The 21,319-nt window shown below is 33.4% G+C and overlaps 1 protein-coding gene across 1 annotated transcript in view; it reads right to left on the bottom strand.

Moving 5' to 3' along the window:
• The window catches only part of LOC149770911 (E3 ubiquitin-protein ligase rnf213-alpha-like), a 512,819-nt gene that overhangs the window by 235,403 nt on the left and 256,097 nt on the right, over positions 1 to 21,319 (bottom strand). The window contains exons 35-39 of the mRNA XM_089948996.1: positions 15,670 to 15,858; positions 14,487 to 14,625; positions 11,146 to 11,343; positions 8,585 to 8,721; positions 5,308 to 5,515 (exon numbers count right to left, since the gene is read on the bottom strand). Of these exons, the coding sequence (XP_089805122.1) occupies positions 5,308 to 5,515; positions 8,585 to 8,721; positions 11,146 to 11,343; positions 14,487 to 14,625; positions 15,670 to 15,858 (871 nt within the window). The remainder of the gene's footprint in view (positions 1 to 5,307; positions 5,516 to 8,584; positions 8,722 to 11,145; positions 11,344 to 14,486; positions 14,626 to 15,669; positions 15,859 to 21,319) is intronic.

Below are 21,319 nucleotides of genomic sequence, written 5' to 3'. Positions count from 1 at the left end.
TATATATATATATATATATCTTATTAGTGCATGCATGGAGAATCTGTGAACCTACTTACACATTTTAAAGGTTAAAACACCAATTCAGTACATGAAAGGTGCCAACACCAAGCTAATGTGTGCAGGGTCAGCCTAATTTCTTGTGAAAATCACATACTTGCTTAGCAGCTGAGCTGGCATATTAACAAATTCTGAGGACTGAAAATGGCCTTTTAATATTGCATAAATTAATCAATAGCTGAATTGTCTCCAGCCCTTTATAGTGCTTGAAATGTGACACCATCACCATGACATCTGGGTATTGGGTAAGCCTTAATTCTTGCAACGATCACACACCTTAGACAAATCACAAGTTTTTTAAATTGGCTAATCCATGAATTATTCTTGAAGATTTTCAGTGATACATGCCAAAACAAGTTTGAATAAAATGCACATATTTTTGTTCTATCTCTGGACTTGGTTCCCAATGCCCTCTTTATCAGTGTACCTATTAATTACCAAGTACGTCATTATTAAGGGCATAGAGCAAGAACCAAACTCCTGATGATGTTTCAGAAAATTATACTTTCAAATCAAAGTGTATTAATATTAAATTAATACAGAAAAAGATCTGTCACTAATTGTGACTTACCCAATACTTCAATCATAGCAAGTGTGAAACATTTTCCTGTCTATTTATCCTTGCACAGTAATTTGGACAAATTTCAAAGCAGTAGTTTGGACTGTGTTAATGTCAATGCAAGAATCAGACAAAATCTATGAAGATTACAAGCTGTAAAGAATATATGGTCTTAGCAACAAAAGAAAAACCCTGGCTAAATATTTGGTTTTTCTGCAGTGAGACACCAGTTTTCAGTTAAAAGTGCAGTTAAATAACAGTTTTTTTAAAAAGAAAATGTTGCTTCACCTGGAGTCGGATAAGCAATTGTTAGAACCAGTTAAAAAGCAGCTTGTTTATATATAAAAAACTACATAAAACTGGCATCTGAAGAAGAAAAATGCCAGTTGTTTTACAGTAAGTTAGCAATTTTTATTAACTGGCTTGAAAATGCAGTTATATTGACAGTAATATCAGTTTTTAATCTGAGACCAGTTGTTTCTTTTTAATAGAATAACACTTATCTTCCAAGTCCAGTTAACTAAGCAGTAAAGCATAAAATTACAGTTTTCTTGTATCTTAAACATTTCAGCAAATCAAAAAAAAAAGAAAAAAAAAGAACAAGCCACAACATTTTCAATGAAATAAAATGTTATGTCTTAATAATCTAAGTGTCTTAGTATATCCAGTTTACATTAATCATAATTTATCATGAATTACTCAATTTTACTGGCATTACTAACTTTAAGAGAAAATATTCAGTGAAATATAATCATTATAATATTAAGTAGTCAAATTAGCTCATTTCAAGTATGTTTTACTTGAAAAGATAGTCTACTAGAAGCATTAAAATAAATTATTACTTGCTAATTACTTTTATAAGTTGATTTTACTAACAGTTTTATAACGTGGTTACTAGTTTTGACTTAATAATTACTCATTTTCACATCAATACTTTAAACAGATATAACTTTAATTAAAAAAATATATGATGCTAAACTATTACTAAGTGATACAATTACTTCATTTTCTGGCACGAATTACATGATTTACTTGAAAATGACAGATTACTTGTAGGAGAAAAAAGAAATTAGATTTACTTACCCAGGAATTCCTCAATGAATAAATTATTACAACAATACAAATAATTACATGCTTCAAACAGTGTTAGTGGCATGGCTGTACGGATATAGATAATAAACAGTTATTGGGACTCTTGCTCTGGATATAGATAATAAACAGTGTTATTGGCTTGGTACTCTGGCTCTAGGATATAGATAATAAACAGTTATTGGGACTTTGGCTCTAGGATATAGATAATAAACAGTGCTAATGGCTTGGGACTCTAGCTCTGGGATACACATAAATGACAAAGGCTTATATCGACAGGCTGTCAATTTCAGCATATTACATTCCTTATAGAATTGCAACATACACTGAAAGTTCAGTACATACTGTACTTATGCTGGTTAAGTACTGCATCTCTGTAGCAATACTGCAGTACAATTCCAGCATAAACACTCACATAACTTAAATATGCTCATTTCCAGCATGGAATATTTTCTTGCTGAATATGCATGATGCAGTCAAGCTAAATTGATTTAAAAATATCACAGCAACTGATCATACAAACCTGGTGATAATTATTGCAAACAAAAATCATGGATTTACATGCTGGTGAGTAAAATCAAGATTCTATTGCATTTTGCTGGCTTATGGGACTGCAGTTTGGCAGGCACTTTGTACTGTATTGTTGTTGAGAGAACTCGTTCACCATCAAGCTGGTGAAGCCGTGTGACCAACCATAGCTGCCATTTCTCATACTCAAAATTTACCACTTCTCTGTCTACGTCTACATCACTAAATCATCCTAATTTGATAAATTATAAAAACTCAATGTTGTCTATGTCAATATCAGAGCCTTTACCTAAGTTATAGCAGTGGTTCTAATTATGCAAACTCCAGAAGTACTGAATGAAATATGTGGCCTCCTTTTAGGAAAGTGAAGAATTTGACCCCATTACTTTAAATAGCAGATTACTACTCAAGTTTAAACAGTCACCACATGATCTGATCTAATGGTCATCAATGAATGAGCTATCCAATAGGATTTTCTCCCTGAAGGTGGTGCTACAAAAACCAGCTCAAAATGGCTGACATTTACAGCAGGTACTGAAAGGTGTTTTCCATGAGAATAGATTAGGTGTTGAAAGGCGTTTCCATGTGAATCGGGTAGAGGCATCCAAAGTTGCTTCCATGAGAATGGAGTAGAAGCACTGAAGGCACTTACATGAAGTAAAGGGTTAACTGGTCTGAAAAAGACTTATAAATCTGCAATTTTAGTGCAATTCTTTTCACAAAGGGTACACATATGTAATGCAGTTAAAATACCTTCATCCTTTTATCTTGCAAGAAAGTAAGAACTAGTCTTGTTGGGGAAGATGGCATAGAAAATTCCTGTAACTTTGGCTACCAGAATGCAGTAATTAAAATTTCTCAAGACAGGAATCTGACTTACAATCTAGTGCCCTCTTTCACTTAAGTGACCACTGACTTGCCCAATATCTTGTCTTTAAGAAGAATTTGTATGTCTTGTACCACAAGGTCAAATATAGAAACAAAACAAGTGACCCAAGCGTAATTTAGATTGTTCACATGTTCACTGCAAAGGAAAACAATTCTTTTAAGGTTTCCCAGTTTCTCTATTTTAAATCATTTCTGATGAAATATCAGCATCATTTGTCCAACAGTTTAAGATCTTTAAAGTTTGTTCTGTAGTTTTCAACTTCTTTAAGCTTTTTCTATTTTATGTATTGATAGGAGTATATAACTAACTGTACAAACCTGAATGTTGTTCACGCCAGGTTGCTTTCATTAAAGATCTAGTTCTGTTTAATTGTTTCTCAAAATTTGATGTAAAAATGCATTATTTTATTAACAGCAGCCATAAAGAGGCAGAATAAGATATCATTTGTACAAAACCCTGGGAGCCCTTCATGTCAAGATTCTTTGATTCAAAATTTATTTTAATTCTGTTAAATGGTTTTTAAACAGAAGTCGTAAAAACATATTTCTATTTTCAGCAATGGTTGCCATATTTGATGAAGGATTTAAATCATTTGCACAAACTTGCACATACTTTATCCTGGATTCTTTTTGTCAAATTTGGTAAAATTCTACTCAGTTTTTTTTGCAGATGTTTTTAAAGCTTGTTTTATTCCTAATAATGGTGACCATATTTGATGGCAGGCTGGCATCATTTGTATCAATTTGAAAGCTCTTTATTATGCATTGCTCATGGCCAAATTTGTCCAGTTGTCTTGAGAAGTTTAAAATAATGTGCTGAGAGATGACAACAGATGCATGGCAAATGCTGGTCCATACCATAAACTCGCATGGCCTTACAGCTATGTCAGCCATAATGAAATGCAGAAGCATACAACACTGAATAGAAATACAGAAACAAACACAGGCTACAAAGCTTGTGTTTTATTTCTGTGACAACTCATTCAAAAAACTAGACCCTGTATTCACAACTGCTCTGAGCAACAAACTCAAACATAAGCTCACGGTCAGAAAATTTGGTCCTTCCATGGCATTAAACAGAACAAGATCAGGGACTGCATATTGAGCCCATGATCAAAGCATTGCTATAAAAATTATAACTTTGACTATGAGGTCAAAAGGTTGAGCAAGCATGTTGCAAAATGCATGGTCTTTAGCATCATAATGAATGGTACAATGTATGAACGAAATCCTTCAAGGGTTTAAGAAAACAAAGAAATGAAAGAATCCTGACCAAAACCCTAATATTTCAATGACTGACATCAACCCCAAGGTCAAAGAGGAAAGTATACAAATCACTGAAATATATTAGCTTCCTAATGATCCATTGAAAGTATCAAGAAAATGCATAAACTGGTTCAGAAAATATACTAAAATGGAAACAAAAATAACTGTAACCAAAACAATAACACATATTTTTTATTACTGTGACCTTAACCCAAAGGTCAAAGGGGCAAATGTACAAGTCTCAGAATGAGTTGTCTTAGTTTCATAATGATCCATCTGAAGCATGAAGAAAATTCAATGAGGGGTTCAGGAAATATAAGTAAATAAAAAAATTTAATGCAATTTTGCATGACTGTGACTCTAATCCCGAGGTCAAAGGTACAAGTGTGCATGTCAGTGAATGAATTGTCTTAGCTTCATAATGATTAATGCGAAGTATAATGAGAATCTATCAAGGGTTTTAGAAATATTAGCAGATCAAAGAATTTGAACCAAAACTTTGACACAAATTTGGTATGATTAGGGCATTAACTGCAAGGCAAATGAGGCAAGCAAGCATGTAATAGAATGAATTATCTTAGCATCATAATGATTCATGCAGAGAATGATGAAAATCCATGATGAGAAAACTTCAACTGTTGCCACTACTACAGTCATTGAAAAGTGACTACCTTGTCTCATTTTGCACAAACATGGGATCCACAACAGAATAATACCAACGATCTGAAAGGATTTTTGCTAACTTTTGTTCCATTTAAGCAAGCTAAATTTCACTGATGCAAATTAAGTATAAGTACACATAACACATCCAGATTAAGAGTCTGCAGCTTGAGGTACAGTTTCTTGCTCAAAACATTTTCAGAATATGGGGCCAGCCAAGTTTATATTGCTTGTGAGTGAGTTCCATGAAAACTAACCTGGAATCCAGTAAAGCATCCTCCAGCAATCCTAGGTAGTTGTATGATGAAGATCACATGGCAAGGAGCTGTCCGACCATTCTTTAACTGTTGATGTTCATCCAAGATACAGTATCTGGCAGAGGCCACCAAGTTGGCAATGGTGTCACCTGAGTTACACTGAACCATGAGAAGTATTTCCTCTTTGGGGTTTGACTCCAAGAAATATCTGGAAAGAGTGAAAATTTAAATTTATCATTTACATGATTTGTGTATTACATTCTTCAATGCATCTATTAGATCTTTTGAGAGCTATCATTAGCAGTCTTTATTATGCCTCTAATGAAAATCTGGTATTTATGATCTAAACACTGGAGCTAATTATAAAGGAATTTAGCATCGGTTTCCCACAATTAATGTTTTTACCTTCATGGTTCATATAGCACTGGAGAGTTTTTGTAAGGACTTTTCATTTAAAGTTTTCAAAGAATATTATTTTTGTCACGGAAATTAAATATTATCCATATGTTTCCTGTTTATCACTGCACATATAGGCACAAAAGCAGAAGCAAAACAGATAAGTGTGCCACTACAGTGAAGGGATGTTATTCCATCTGGTAGCTACTAGTGTCATGTTTATTTTGATCCAGTCAAATTCATCACATTTTCTTATTAATTACTTTTGGAAATAACATAAATAACGAAACTTCTGAATTTAAAAAGAGCTATATTTTGATCAGTTTAAACTTCTTGCATTCCTTAAGATAAATTCAAGGTGCTTTTAGCAAAATTCAATAAGTCTGTCAACAATTGTAAAGATGTTTCAAGAACAAAACCAACTTTTCTGAAATTCATGGAGTTTTTAAAGCAACTCTTGTATGAACCATGTTCTTTGACCTTTACAGTATTATCTTTCCATCTTTCCACAAAATATTATTATTACATTTCTATGACAGACAATATTAAATAAAGCTATTAGCAATGGGTCCTGTGCAAAGAGCCTTGCTTACTCCAATTTGTTGAGCTGGGCCTTAAAAACAATAACTTTTATGGAGTTACAAAAAGGACTGTATCCAACAAAAATAAGCCATAACAACTAAATGGTGAAGTAAATCCTGGCAATTAAAATCATGCAAGAGTCCAACAATTTTAGGCTTTATATAAAATTAGCTTGAAATCTTGGAGGATTCTATGCAATAATCTAGACTGGAAAACATGGGCAAGCACTCTACTTATCAATGATATTGCAATCTTACAATCAATGTCATATGAAGTAGACATGTGAAAAATAAACAAATATCAGATCTCATCACTCCAAAGTAGACCACCAAATCTGGCTGAAATCTCGGACAATCTTAGGGATAGATATGCTGCAGAAAACATAATTTAAGAGGACATACTGTAAATGATGGCAAAAAATGCTACAAAATAAAAGTGGTTAAAGGTCTCCTCAATGTATAGCTGCATGATAAATCAGGTAAGTTATCAAACACTTGTAAGTAAAGTTGTATTGTGAACTCAAAGTTGGTTATAATTCCTGCAAATGTCATGAAATGCTGTAAATCTGAATCAATCAATAACTTAAGCTGCATGCCCAATTCGGTTTAAGTCCAACAATTTCTGTCTCATTAGGCTGTAAAAACCAAAGTTAGATGGACAGGCAATCTGGGGCCCAGCTCATGTAAATGATCGTGCAGAATGATGGAAATCAAACTTGCTTGAGGTCTTGAATATAAAGCTGTCAAATTTGGTTTAAATCCAACACATGCAGATAAAGCTATGCCCCAAAAAACCAAAATTATGAGGACAGACTATCTGGTGTATAAATCCAGCAAATGTTGTTTCAAAGATCTGTATATCTTTATCAATGGTGGCCATAAGTGATGGTGGATAATTATCATTTTCTCTAAAATTTAAAACCATCCATATCAAGCTATTTTCTGTCAAAATTGTGTCCAATTCTGCAGAGTGGCTTTTTAGAAGAATTCATTTAAATGTTTTACTTCTTTAAGTAATGGCAGCTATATTTGTTGGGACATCAGAAGCATTTGCAGAAAAAATTAAAGCCTGTTCTGCCTGGTTGCTTTCTGTTAATTTGATCATATTCTGTTGAACAGTTTTATGATCAGTTATTTCAAGGTTTTTCTGATGTTAGCAATGCCTGCAACCATATTTAATAGCAGGCTGACATCATTTGTAAACAAAACTGAAAGCCCTTCATGCAAGGATGCTAATTGTCAAGTTTAGCCCAATTATGTTAGGCAGTTATGAGAAGTAGTCATTTAAAGGTATATTTATTTTAAGTAAGAACAACTAAATTATATCTGATGGTAGATTTACTTCATGTGTAAAACTAAGAAAGCTCTTCAAGCTAGAATTTTTTGTTTGTAAATATTGGTCAAATTCTTGAAGGATGTTTGACAAAAAGATATTTGAAGTTTTTATTGCATTAATCAAAGATTTTTATGGAAAACTGGCATCATTTGAATATATTTAAAAGTAATTCATGCAACAATACTGTCAAATTTGGTTGAATTCTGTTCAGTGGATTTTTAGGAGTCATTTTAAAACTTGTTCAATTTTAGTAATGGTAGCCACATTTGATGGTGGACATACATTATTCATACAAGGTATATGTTTAATGGCACATAAGTACAATAGTGAATAGGGCCATTTACAGAAACTTGAAAGCTGTTCATGCCAGGATGCTATCTGCCAGATATGGTCAAAATTGTTCCACTGATTTTGGAGAAGCTTAAAGCAGCTATTTGTTGATGGATGAATGACAGACAATGCTAAATTGATGCAGGGTCATACTATAAGCTTCACTTGGTCATATGACCAGGTGAGCTAAAAACTGAAAGTTGCAAAAAATGGCCTGCAAATACAATCATGTCAGCTACATATGAATGTAAATACTCCCACCAAATTTCAAATGTTATCACATAGTTTTGCTTAATTGTGCTATCAAAGTTGTTGTCAACATAGTCTGCAAAGTTCAAAAAACATATAAAATTTTAAAACTGAAAATCTAATCAGATCCTCTGCTTATAATATAGTAGGCAAAATTTAAAAGTTAAATAGCTATAGTACTCTCGCACTAAAACAGATTCAAGATGGGCAAATGAACACATGGACTATCAGACACACAGACTACAGCAACAAAACAATATGCCACCTTCTGCTATTGCAGTAGGGGCATACACTTTTTTTTTAAATACTTCACAGTAGGTTTCACTTTCAGAACTACAGCGTGTACAAACCATATATTATATGTCTAATGAGTATTTTCTTTAACCTGATTTTTCGACTGAACTGCTGCTCAGTATCAAAAGACTGAAGAGTTTCCAGAGCAATCCTCTCAGGTGCAATTCCTATTGCCTGATGTATATCTGATTTGTCTGCTGTTGACAGAAGCTTGGAATGGGTTGTTATCTGAAATATATGGGAGTTCACATTAACATTTTATATTGTTTACTTGTCTTAATTCTCTTATTTGAATTTTGTTTTTATGTATGTACGGGTTTGATAGTACATTGATACAATCCTGACCTCACAGTGACAAGTAAAAGTTTAACAGAAAAATTGGTAAAGGTAAAATGTTAAAACAAGAGACTCCCCTTCCGTCATGCCCACCTTTATTTATCTATAAACTAAACAACTTTAAAATTAAGCTTAGGGCAATAAAAATCTTGAATATTTTATCTTAATGTCGGTTGTGGATAAGTATATAGACACACTGAAACACATATGGATGCTAAAGTGCCACAGTGTTGATCTGTTGAGTTTCTGATAAGGCATTCTAAAAGTGAATTCAGCAAATCACTTAATGAAGCCAAACTCTTATGAATAAAAACAAACATGCACTCCCATAAGACAAATGGCAAAGATGTACAAATGTTGAAAAAGATACATCCAACAAAATTTTAATAAATGCATTCTTTAGATCAGAGTGGTCAAACTACAGGCACACAAGCCAAATGTGGCCTGTGAGTAATATTCTTTTAACCCATGCTCATACAAAATGTGAGTTCTATAATTATACAGTCCTACCCGTTTATGTCGACATCCTCGGGCCTGAGGAAATATTGTCAACATAGGCGGATGTCGAGATAAGTTTTTGGGGGGGTCTGAAAAAAGATACAAGTTAAATTCGTCAGTAAGGGGTGACCTGTTGTCAGTGAGTAGCATTTACACTTTGAGAAAACAAACAATGGAAATTTTGAGTACATCAAGACAAAACCAGGGTGAAATACACTTGCATATTGACAAATTACATTTTGGTTACCTTTGTGTAATAAAATCCAAAATAAAATACTGCATTGGTCACATCCTGATATGATAAACATTCATTACAATATTCAATGTCGGCATTAGCACATGGTTGCATATTTGTTATTTACATGCTTCAAGTACATGTACTTAAATTGGCCTAGATTTTAGTCAGTCTGTTCCCATCTTATTGAGGCTACCAAGGGGATGGGGCTATTCACAGGGAAATGAAAACCTGTCAACAAGTTGGTTTAAACAGTACATGTATTTAGTTACAGAAGTCATCGTGAAAAGTACACAAAAAATAACAAGAGATATGCAGCTGATATGATTAATGAAGGCATAATATTGTATACATTGACACATGCTAATGAGGTATTAAACTAAAAGAAAATGATTCTTACAATACAATATTGTAACAATGTCAACTCAAGTGGTATAAATTTAAAATACATCCCTGAGATAACAAGTTATGAATTCTCTCAAAATACAAATACATATAGCAGTAAAAGATTTTAATGACAAATACATATACATGTAATTGAGATTATTATCTATAGCATAATCAATGCATAAAATTACAATAAAATTTAATTTAATTTATCAAGGACCAAATAAAAACCTGTTGTTTTTTTTTATCAGACTGCGACATTAAAGCCTGGCAGCAAGATCAACTAATTGTTGAACAAAGTATGGGTCGGAACTGAAGGCTTGTCGACATAAATGATTAGAAAACAAAGGATTTGTTCAAGCTGGGACTAAGGGCTTCTGTCGACATGTAAGTTTATTTTTATCTTGATGTCGACATAAGCATGACAATTTTTGGTAGTTATAGTAGACCAAGGGACCGGGACTTTGCTTTTTTGTTCAAATAGGCGGCTTGTCGACATAAGTGATGTTGACATAAGTGGGTAGGACTGTAGCATAATTACTATAACATATAATATGTATGGCCCACCAACTTTACATTTTTGGCCATGTGGCCTATAGTTTTGAAGATGTTGGACCACCCTGCTTTAGATAGTCCAAGGTTTTCTCAGGAGACAGATTGCCTCCATGAACACATGTTAAAAATCAAATATATCTAGCTTTGAAATAACAGAACTAGTTGAGGATGAACACATACTAAAAATCCAAAATATCAAGCCTGGAAGTAAAAGCACTATCTGAGCATGAATACATGCTAAAATCCAAGTATCTAGCCTGGAGGTAAAAATATTATCTGAGCAGGAACACATGTAAAAAAATAAAATCTAAAATGGAGAGAACAGAACTAGTTCAGTATGAAAACATACAAAAATCAATAATATCAAACCTGGATGTAACATAACGATTTTGAGCATAAACATGTGCTGAAAATAACAAATCTGAACAACAATTCTTTTTCTGAAATGGACAAAGCAAGGTTTGCAGTTAATATAATCCCCAAGATGTTATTATGGCTATATTTTAACTGAGTTATTAACTGTACAACTTTAAAGTCCAAGAACAAACATGTGTTTAATGGTTTTTATAACATCCATACTCAAAGCAACTATTTGAAGTTCACAGCTTACAGTTGAATCTAATGAATATCCTCAGCATTACCTGTGCAAACAGCTCATGTATTTTCTCTCTCTTAAGCTTGAAATGCAAATACTGAGCCAAATTGTCATGACACTGCTCTCTCATATAAATCTGTTTCAACATGATCTTTTCCTTCTTGTCTAGATTACATCTTTCTAGTCGCACCACAGCATCTGGTGTGGCACACCACAACAACAATCTTTTGGCTTCATCAAGGACCTAAAAATAAAGAAGTGATCAAATACAGATTATAGAAAAAAGTCAAAAGCCACAAAATGTGTTTAATGATGATTCCCCACAGCATTAAATTTTTTCAGCAATTGTTAAATTGAGAAAATTGTTTGTTTTTCTAATAACAAGCCACTGAGCTGAACCAAAGTCACCATGGTGTAAAAATAAATGTCTTTTGACCTAATATTTGGAGGAATCATACTGAACTTTCCAAGACAAATCAGCACACAAAACCATATAAATGCAGCTGGCAATACCTGTAAAACTAAATGTAACTTAACATGATGGATGGAGAGAACTTTCTTTGTCTCTACCAAATTTGTGGCAAGGCACAAAAAGAGCTTTCTGTTGACAGCGTGTATTAGCATTAAATGGCATATAAACACAATAACAGCTGCATGGTACCAATTAAAAGTAAAGCCAAAATTTTTTAACAAGAGTACCATCAATGATATATTATATTTCTCCCTCATAATTAATAGTCCTCTATGTTAATAACTGAAATTTTTGTACAGAAAGTCTTTATCTTCTTTCAGAGTGATCTTGACCTTTAACCTGTTTGACCTGAAAATTAATAGTTTTCTTTCCTACCCGAAGTGAAAGCCATCCATAAAGTTTGGGCCATGTCAGTGATGTAGAACTAATGTCATTGTGTGAAAACCATTTTTGTTCTTTCAGTTAGTAACCTTGACCCCAAAATCAACTGATTTCTTCATTATACCAAGGGCAAGCCATCCACAACATTTGAATGAGGTAAGTAATGTGAAACTATTGATACTCTTTAGAAACTATTTTACTTCTTTGATCCAGTGGCCTTGGCCTTTGACCTTTTGACTGAGATCAACAGAGGTCTTCCTTTCATCAGATACAAGCAAGCTACAAAGTTTGGAAACCACAGATGATAGGAGAGCTTGCAGAACAAATTTTTGTTCTTTAAGAGTGATTGTGACATTTAGTTGATATCAGCAAAGAAAACCCAATTGGTTCTTCCGTACTGAATGTCCAAGCCATCTAAAAAGTCTGGTAACTGTTGACAATGAAGAACTTGACTAATTGTGCTGAACCATTTTTCTTCTTTCAATGTGACTTGATATTTTTTTTTACCTCCTTACCCCATGTTTAATCTTTCCACTAACTGAAAATGATGGAGAACTTGAGCGACTGTGCAGAAATCAATTTCCTCACTTCTTTCAGAATGACCCTGACCTGAGTTTTAAAGCCCAAAATTGATAGGGTTCTTCCTTAACTCGAGTACAAGCCATCCACAAAGTTTGATAACTGGAAATGGTAGATAACTAAAATTCCTATGTGGAAATGAAATTGTTAACACTGGACAACATTATAACATAACACACACCTCCTTATGGTGGGTACATAAAAATGAACTGCACATGAAAAATCTCAGTAGGATAAACCTTCCAAAAAAAAAAAATGTAAACATGAAGTACAATATGATTAAAGAAAAAGGCAAAGATGTTAATATTCTGTAAAATGTATAGTAATTAAAATATAAAGGTAACACATTTTAATTCTAAATAATATTGCATCAAAACAATGTTATATAAACATTCACACAGATTTTCTTTTGTAGTATATCATCATAAAGTTCCCAAGTTTCTGACACACAGGGTGGAAGTTGATACACTTTGAAATTAATGTGTTCCACTGTCAGAGTGTGTACTTGGTTCAAAGTTCACCTTCCAAGAGGTATGTACAAGTCAGGTACATTCCTGTATGTAACTGGTATACTTTGTGAGACATTCAATATGGGGGGGGGGGGGAATACCACTTTTCAAAGATGGGTTTTGACGTTACAATGCTTGCTTGTGGAGTTTTTATTCACTCTGTGGCGGCTAATATAGCAGACACCAGATCAGCACTGTTTTCATTTAGGACCCAGCAGACATTATTAGTATTTTTGGGGTGAAAACCACATGCTGATATAATCATCCATTCAAAAGGAGTAGCTATAACAAGATTTTCAAAATGGATTCTATAATTGCCATATTGGATATCAGATCAGCACCATTTTCATATAGGACATTTTAAGTAAAAAACACATGTTGTTATGAGCATCCATTAATGAGGCGGAGCACTAACAAGATTTTCAAAATGGCTGCAATGATGGCCATAATGGATCTCAGATCAGCACCATGTTTGTTTAGGACCCATTATACATCATAAGAAGTCTTTCAGTGAAAACTGCATGTATGCATAAAGTTTCAAAGTAAAAGTCCAATACATTTTTTTTCTATAATAAATCACAATTAGTGACACTATAATGCACAAAATCCATTATTTTTTTACTTGAAATGATGGTATATTTTAACATTAATGGCTGGTACATTGCTTTTAGCGTGATGTCACACATAACAGCATACTAAGCATCTCTAAATAAAAGTAAATGCAGTCTGTAATTTTTTAAAATCCAACTCTTTAATAAATTTATCGGTAAATCTGGGGCATTTTGGCTGGAGTAAATTGTACCAGAAAAAGATTTTTTTAGTCAACACAATATGTTCTACAAAAGCCATGATAAATCTACATTTAAAACCTTTTCTCTGTGAATGGCCTGTAAGCACATATCTTTAACCTAAAATGATTCTTCACAAATCAGTAAAATTCAGCATTGGACAATTGTTGTTGTTGTTGTTCTAGGGTTTTAATGCCATTTTTCAGCACAAGATAGGCTATACATGGCAGCCAGTATAACTGGTGGAAGAAGAACCCTGGAAAACCCAGGGAAGAACCACCGACCCACGAGAAGCTACTGACAGGCTTTCCCACATACCCACGCTAGCCGATCCTTGGACTCGAACCCACGAAGACAGAGGTGAGATGGCAGTGATCCGGAATGGTGAGCACTTTAGACAACTCGGCCACTCGGGGACCCAGCATTTGACAAGGCCAGGTATATACTAATGAACACAAAAGTGAAACCTAAATTCCATCATATGAGTCATAATCATACCTTTAACTAGCTCTCTACATCCAGAGAGATGCTGACCTTGCTGTTGCTGGGGGTATAGCATGAGCCTCCTGTACTCTGCACTAGTGAGCTAAAAATGGTCCAAAACAATGATAAGAGCAACAGGTCTCATGTATTTTTATCCCTGAGAGATGATCATTACCTTTTGTCTCTCAAGTCTTGGAGTCTGTTCTGAGATTTGGAGTCTCTGCCAAACGTGCAGGATAATGGAGGAGCATGTGTCAGCATGGTATCCCATGAATACCTCTCCAACAGAGCAGGTAGACTTACTCTTGTCAGTCCTATGTTTGAAAATAGAAAAGGTGTTAAGGATCTACATATAAAAGTCTCTACCAATTATTACATGTTAAATTAATAGTTTGAGTTTTGGAAAAATACAAAGAGTAATCATGTATTTCCATCTTAATACAGTTGATAATAACCATATATGCAAGTGGCCTATGGAATATCTATCAATTCAGCTACATATGTACCTACAATATGGAAAACAAAGAGAAAATCAAGATTGGAAACAATTCCTATTTTCAAATGTGCATATTGTTGGACTTTCTACAAAGCACTCAAAAATATATCTGCAATAAAAGATATCAGAGAAAAAGTGTTGCATATTTTATGAAAGATTAACATTTGATAATAAAAAATATTTTTAATGCAAAGCAAGTCATATACAGAGTCACATGCTATCAGAATCCTCTCAAGAAACAGGGGACTTGTTACTATTTGACATCAAAGCAATAGTAAGAGTTTTTACTTCAAGTTTACCAATCTCTAACCACTGTGTCAGTGTTCTTGTTATAGTTGCAAGAGTTGGCTTCAATTTTGGCACAACTGTTTATATAATGAAATGATAGAGATGCTTTGTTTTGAAAAAGCCTGTTTTACTATCATTGTCATTGGTTTTGTTTTAGTGATTAATCCTTAGCTTTTGGGCTTTTACATCAGTTTTTAAGAACACTTAAAATACTTCAGTGCTGCAGTGGAATTGCACGTTGCTGTCTTTAGACTTGTGCAAAAGGATGCCAGCATCTTCTTTGATTTAAATCAGCAATGAATAAGTTACCTAATCAACCCAATTATTGCTCCAAAATATGAAGAACTAAATGACAGAATGATCTTTTGTAAAGATGGATACATTGTTGCTCAAATTTAAAATGATTCACTTTTCACTGTTTAAACAGAAAGTTAACTGTTTCTTGAATTTCTGAATCTGATTTAGCAAACATGAAATCTATAAACATCCACAAAAATATTTACTCAAGAAAAATAAGGAATCCACACTATTTACACATTTCAGATCACATTAAAAATCCTTGTACTTGCATCACCTTTGCATGTGAAGAGATGTAGCAGTTTCTGTGGAGAAATCTTTGGCCCATTTTTCAAGCTCCTCTGCCATATGACTCTGTTCTCTGGTCAAGGTGGTGTTTACTGTCAGAAAATGTTTCTCAAGTCGGTTGATGAGGGGAATTGGAAACTTCTTGTAGACCACATCCTTTTCTGCTACCACAATCAGTCTTCAGAAAAAAAAGTAAGGAATGAAAAATGTTGCTAATATTCTGTGCTACTGATCATGAACCTCAAGTAAACAAACTTCCAGTAGTAGAAATGACTAAACTGAATCACACAAAAGCTGTCACAAAAGGCAATGTAAAACATAACCCTGAATGTGTTTACCTTCCAAATGACCAGCAGATAAATAGTAGACTTCTGAGAAGTTATCAGAGAATCTAACATGGATCAACGCAAATAATGATTGAATAACTGATAAACTTTCCTGTAATGTTTTACATGAACTGCTACTGGTCTATGTGCAACACCATAACCTCTGACAATTAAGATACAGTTACTAGGTGCTTACAATGGTTTTATGGGTAAATAACCTAGAAACAATTGGAGATAAAACTGGGCTCCAGAATCACACTATCAAATACAATCCAAAAAGGGTTACCATTCAGATTACAAAATTGTTATTTTATGATTTACAATGTTTTTATCTTCAGGACAGAAAAAAAATTCAGATTGGGGAAAAGAAAAGAACCACTCAAAGATACCTTCAAAACATATACAATATAAAAAACCAAATTGAAGCTTAAAATGTGAAATGACTCATTGGCTGTGATGATTTCATGGAACTGCAGAATATAATTACTGAAAACAAGTTCATCTCAGGGACTGATTTAGAGAGGTTTTATGAGCATCTGACCCAACTACATTTTCAAACAAAAATATGGTTGTCATAAGTAAAACAAGTCATCTCTTATAAACCTGAACCCATTTAGAAAAAGTACTGGCCTGTGTGCATACTAAATACCATCATAACTGTTGCATGCATAATCAATGCTGAGCATGCAGTGCTGGGTACAAGACAAGAGAATCATGGGGCCTGAAATCACTAGAAAAATGATGTAACAGCAGTTACCTAAATAATTTGGGATGAAGATTTACTTCTTAATTTGTTTTAAAAATATGGATGACAGGTATGTCACATGAGGCTAAATCAGGTTTGAGGCTGTTCAACTGGCTGACATGTGACTAAGAGATAAATGTGAAGGTTTGATATGTGCTGATAGAATGCTAAACAATATAGTTAAAAAAGTACATGGTATAAGGGTCTGATCCAATATCTAATATACAGACTGTGGGGAAATCATTCAATTAAAATGTTTTTTTTTAAAAATAAGTACAAGAGGTAAGCTCTCACACCTCTGTTGCCTTGTGCACTGTGGCAATAGTGTTTCAATAAATGGAAAAACAAAATGACCCTATGTCCTATGCATGACATGTCAAGTTAACATGCAAGTTCATTTGTTGGTCATGTCCGGTAAATATGTCCATTTGGTGCTTTCTACAACTAAATCATCTCTCTCTCACACACACACACACACACACCCACAGACACACCACTCCCTCTATACCCTCTATAACTCGTGCCCTGATAACTCACTAACCCGCTTATAACGTGGGGTCGGGTGTGGATCCCATTTTTTAAACCAGAAAATATCCCTCAAAATTTATCCCTATTTCTAGAACTTTAAAAGGATCGCAATCAAAATTGGTAACTGAAACAATGACCTGGAAATTTTAATCAACATTTTGAAATTATCAACTTTTAATAAGAAGTTTATAACTGGTTACATTTTCTTTCCAAACGACATTCTTAGTACACCGTAATTAAAGATATTCAAGGAAATTTCGATCATTGAAAATGTCACGCTTAGTATAGACAGTACATTAATGTTTAAATGCCAATTAAATAATTTTTATTAAGTGAAATTTGTGTTTTAATTTTATCTTTTAGTTCCTCTTAAGGGTAATCATCATAAATGCAATATGTATTTAAATGTAAAATGTGACAATCTACCATAACGGCTATGTCGGCAAGCATTTTTCTTAGAACCTAATTAAGTGCCAATTGTGATTTGATAACTGACTTGGTAAAGTATTTTATTGTTGCATTGAATTAAAAGCTAGCCTCCTTTGTATTATCACGTTAATTATGTCTTTTGAATCAACTAAAGGAGGTGAAATAAAATAAAAGTTAAAAGGCACACAAATCCTACATACTTAAAATCTAATGGCCTTGTCATATGTTGGTTGAACTCACTTCAGTTACTTATAAATGTTATTGTGTATGTAACATAAACTACCTTAAATTAACTGACTCATTCATAACTGTGATCAATGATAGCAAGGCAACCAAGCAAAATGAATAAAGAACTTGGTTTTGCATATAGGGACAATTGTGGGCAAACAAGTTTCAGAGAATTCCTGACCTGGCACTTAGAGATATCCTCAAGGATGATAAGAAGTTTCACTATTACTTCCAATCAAATCACAGCATCAATATTGTACTAAATGAACAATACAAAAATTAAGTTTTGACATAGGAGTCGCTAGTTTTTGAAAAAAAGGAATCTTGTTTGGTGGTATCTCAACAGTTGGTCTAATTCCTGGCTACTCTGACTCCCGACTTGGTAGTATACTATTAAATACCACTCCGGGAACCAGACTAATCAACAAAACAAAAAGCAGTGATATAATACACTGATGATTTCATGTACACATGATTGTTGCTGAAACCAGTTGGAATGATCTTTCACATGTTGGACATTTTGAAAATAAATAATTTCATTTATACAGAATAAAAAACAACTTCATTAGAAAAAGTGCGTTTTTAACAGTTATTATTTACATGATTATAAAACGAGAGGTCAGTCATTAAACAGCCCAGTTCCCTAGCCCCCCTTGTGGTTTTTTCGATGTATAAGCAGATTTTTAAAACAATTTTTGAAGTCCCTTGGTAACTCATGCCCTTGCTTATAGTGTGGTCTATGTTTGTGGATCCCGTTGTGCGTGAGTTATCGAGAAAGACAGGTGTAATTAAAGAATGAAAGCAAAGTGTGATTTGGTCAGACATGGTCAGGCAGTAAAAAATTTGTCACATGAGGGATTTTTTATATTTATTAGTAATAACCATATTGAAGGGATATAGTATCAGAAGTAGGTTTTCAACCTCGTTGCTATGGAAGTTGCATGGGAGCTATTTCAATCAGGATTCTGGTCAAGCATATTCCAAAGAATATTTCTAATGAGTTCATTCAAAACTGGCCTAGCTGTCCTGAAGAAGTCAAAAACTGTTTTTTTTTTTAAAAATCTGGTTGCTATAAAAGTCACAACATAGAGGTTCAACCCTGGACCCATTTTGGTGAAACAAATGCTAAGAATTGTTCCTAACAAGTTTGAGCAGTTCAGCGATAAAAATCAATAATAATAACTACTTTACTTGAAGAGGATAATTCAGTTAGTTATAATACAATTCTCCTCTGAGGTGCTCAAGATAAACAAACAATTTCAAATAAAAAAATATATATACTAATAATGCATGGTCAAAAACATTAAGTTTAAAACACTAAATGTATATGAGATGCATGAAATTTAACAGAATAAACTGGGATACATGAATTTCAATAGTTACAATGTAAACTGCCTTTCATGATAATGATTACACAATTTGTTTTGAAAACATTTAGATTTGTTTCTGATCAAATGGTTTTGGGGAATTTATTCCATAGAATAGCACCAGATTAGGCAAAACAATATTTTTAATGTATTTATTTTTGGAAATGTTATTTTGCAAAAAAAGTTCACTCATTACATTTGAACATTAGTATGGACTTTTGGTTGGCTAATCTGTACTTAAATTTCAGCCATTTCAATTTCAAGAATATATTTTTTGATGGTGTATCAAATGTTAAATTTCAGAATAATTCTTGCTGCCTATTTTAGAAGTATGTGGATCATTTCAATGTTACTATTAGTTGTATTTCCCCAAACTTTGATACAGTAGTCCAAAACAGGAAGAATTTGTGCATTCTAGAATAATATTTCTAATAGTTCTGTGGAGACACATTTTAATCCTTTGCGAAAGATAAATTCTTGAGCTTACTACTGAGCAAACATGTTTTGCTTGTTTAAGTCTGGATTCTTATCAACATGAACTCCATCATGACTTTTCTGTGTTAACATTTTCAATTTGATTATCTTCAATATACTGCTAAAGATATGGATTGCTGTTCACTGATCATCTCTGCCCAGTTTCAAGCAACATCTCTTTACATTTTTTCTAGCAGATTAATAAACGTTATTCAGTGAGGACCATTTATCAACTTGATTTAAATCTTCACCCAATTGTTTGTTCAAAGCTTTAACATCAGAATCAAACTTGTGCCATGCCAAGTATTATCATCTGTTTGTATTTTTGTGTTTTATTTTAACTGTAACATTGATTTAATAATTTTAGTCATATTGCTAAGATGTCTGCAGTGTGGCAGTTTGTAGTGATGTCTAGCAATGGGGCATCTTGCTGCAGACATGTAGCATCATGTTCCACCCAGTCACATTATCCTGACACCAGGCCAACCAGTCCTAACACTAACCTCTTAATGCTGAGGGCCAAGTGAGGCAGCTGCAAGTACCTTTTTTATAAATCTTTGGTATGACTTGGCTGGGGTTCAAACCCATGACCTTTTACATCCAAGACAGATGCTCTAACCACTTAGGCCACATGAGTAGTTATTATCATCTGTACATAGATTGAGTTTTTAATGTTGTACATAGAGCATTAAGACGCTTATGAACAATATGACTAATACAGACCCTAAAGTCTCTATTGAACTGTTTAATTGGTGGATGTTAGCTCTGCTTTAATGTTACCAGTAACAGCCTGTTATTCTGGATAGGTTGAAAATAACTTTTGTTGCCTGGTTGCTACAGTAATTATATTCTTGATAAAACAATCGCAAACATAATTCTGGTAGAGTATGTCCTATGAAAAATGTCTATCAAGTTCAATCAAAATCGACTCAGCCATTCTGTAGAAGATGCTGAAAATAGGTTTTCCACCTTCTGCTAAATAAACAACACCACTGTTATAAAAGACATCCATAATAAAATGCTGATGAATTCTGTTCTTCCTTCAAAGTTTGCCATACTATTAAAACCACACTGGTAAAAAAAAAAACAAAAAAACAAAAAAACAATCAAAAAGATAATTCTAATAGAGCATGTCTTATAAAACATTGTTATCAAGTTTGATCCACACTGATTCATTAGTTTTAGTAAAGAAGTTGAAAATATGTTGCTATGGCAGCCATACCGTCGATATACAGATTGACCACCCTGGAAATACCATATTTGCTGCGCTTTAAGTCAACACTTTTTGAGCAGGAAGTATGGACTTCATCTTTTACTCCCAACTGACTATATATGGATTTTGCCATTCAAATTGCTTCATTGAATGTCATATAATTTTTCATAGATTAAAAAAATTTTATTTTTTCCAAAGTATGAAAAATAAAGTGTAAAAAAATAATTATCATTTTGGGGAAGAGATTATGTACAAAAGGATACAGGATCAAACACTGAGAAGGATCTAAAATATTTACATGATGGTTAGTATTAAATTCACGTCCATCT

This window comes from Sinohyriopsis cumingii, unplaced genomic scaffold, assembly GCF_028554795.1.
Source record: "Sinohyriopsis cumingii isolate HCF-2022 unplaced genomic scaffold, ASM2855479v2 utg002226l, whole genome shotgun sequence".
NCBI lineage: Eukaryota > Metazoa > Mollusca > Bivalvia > Unionida > Unionidae > Sinohyriopsis > Sinohyriopsis cumingii.
The sequence above is the reverse complement of the archived record's forward strand: the minus strand, read 5'-3'. Positions and strand labels throughout refer to the sequence as shown.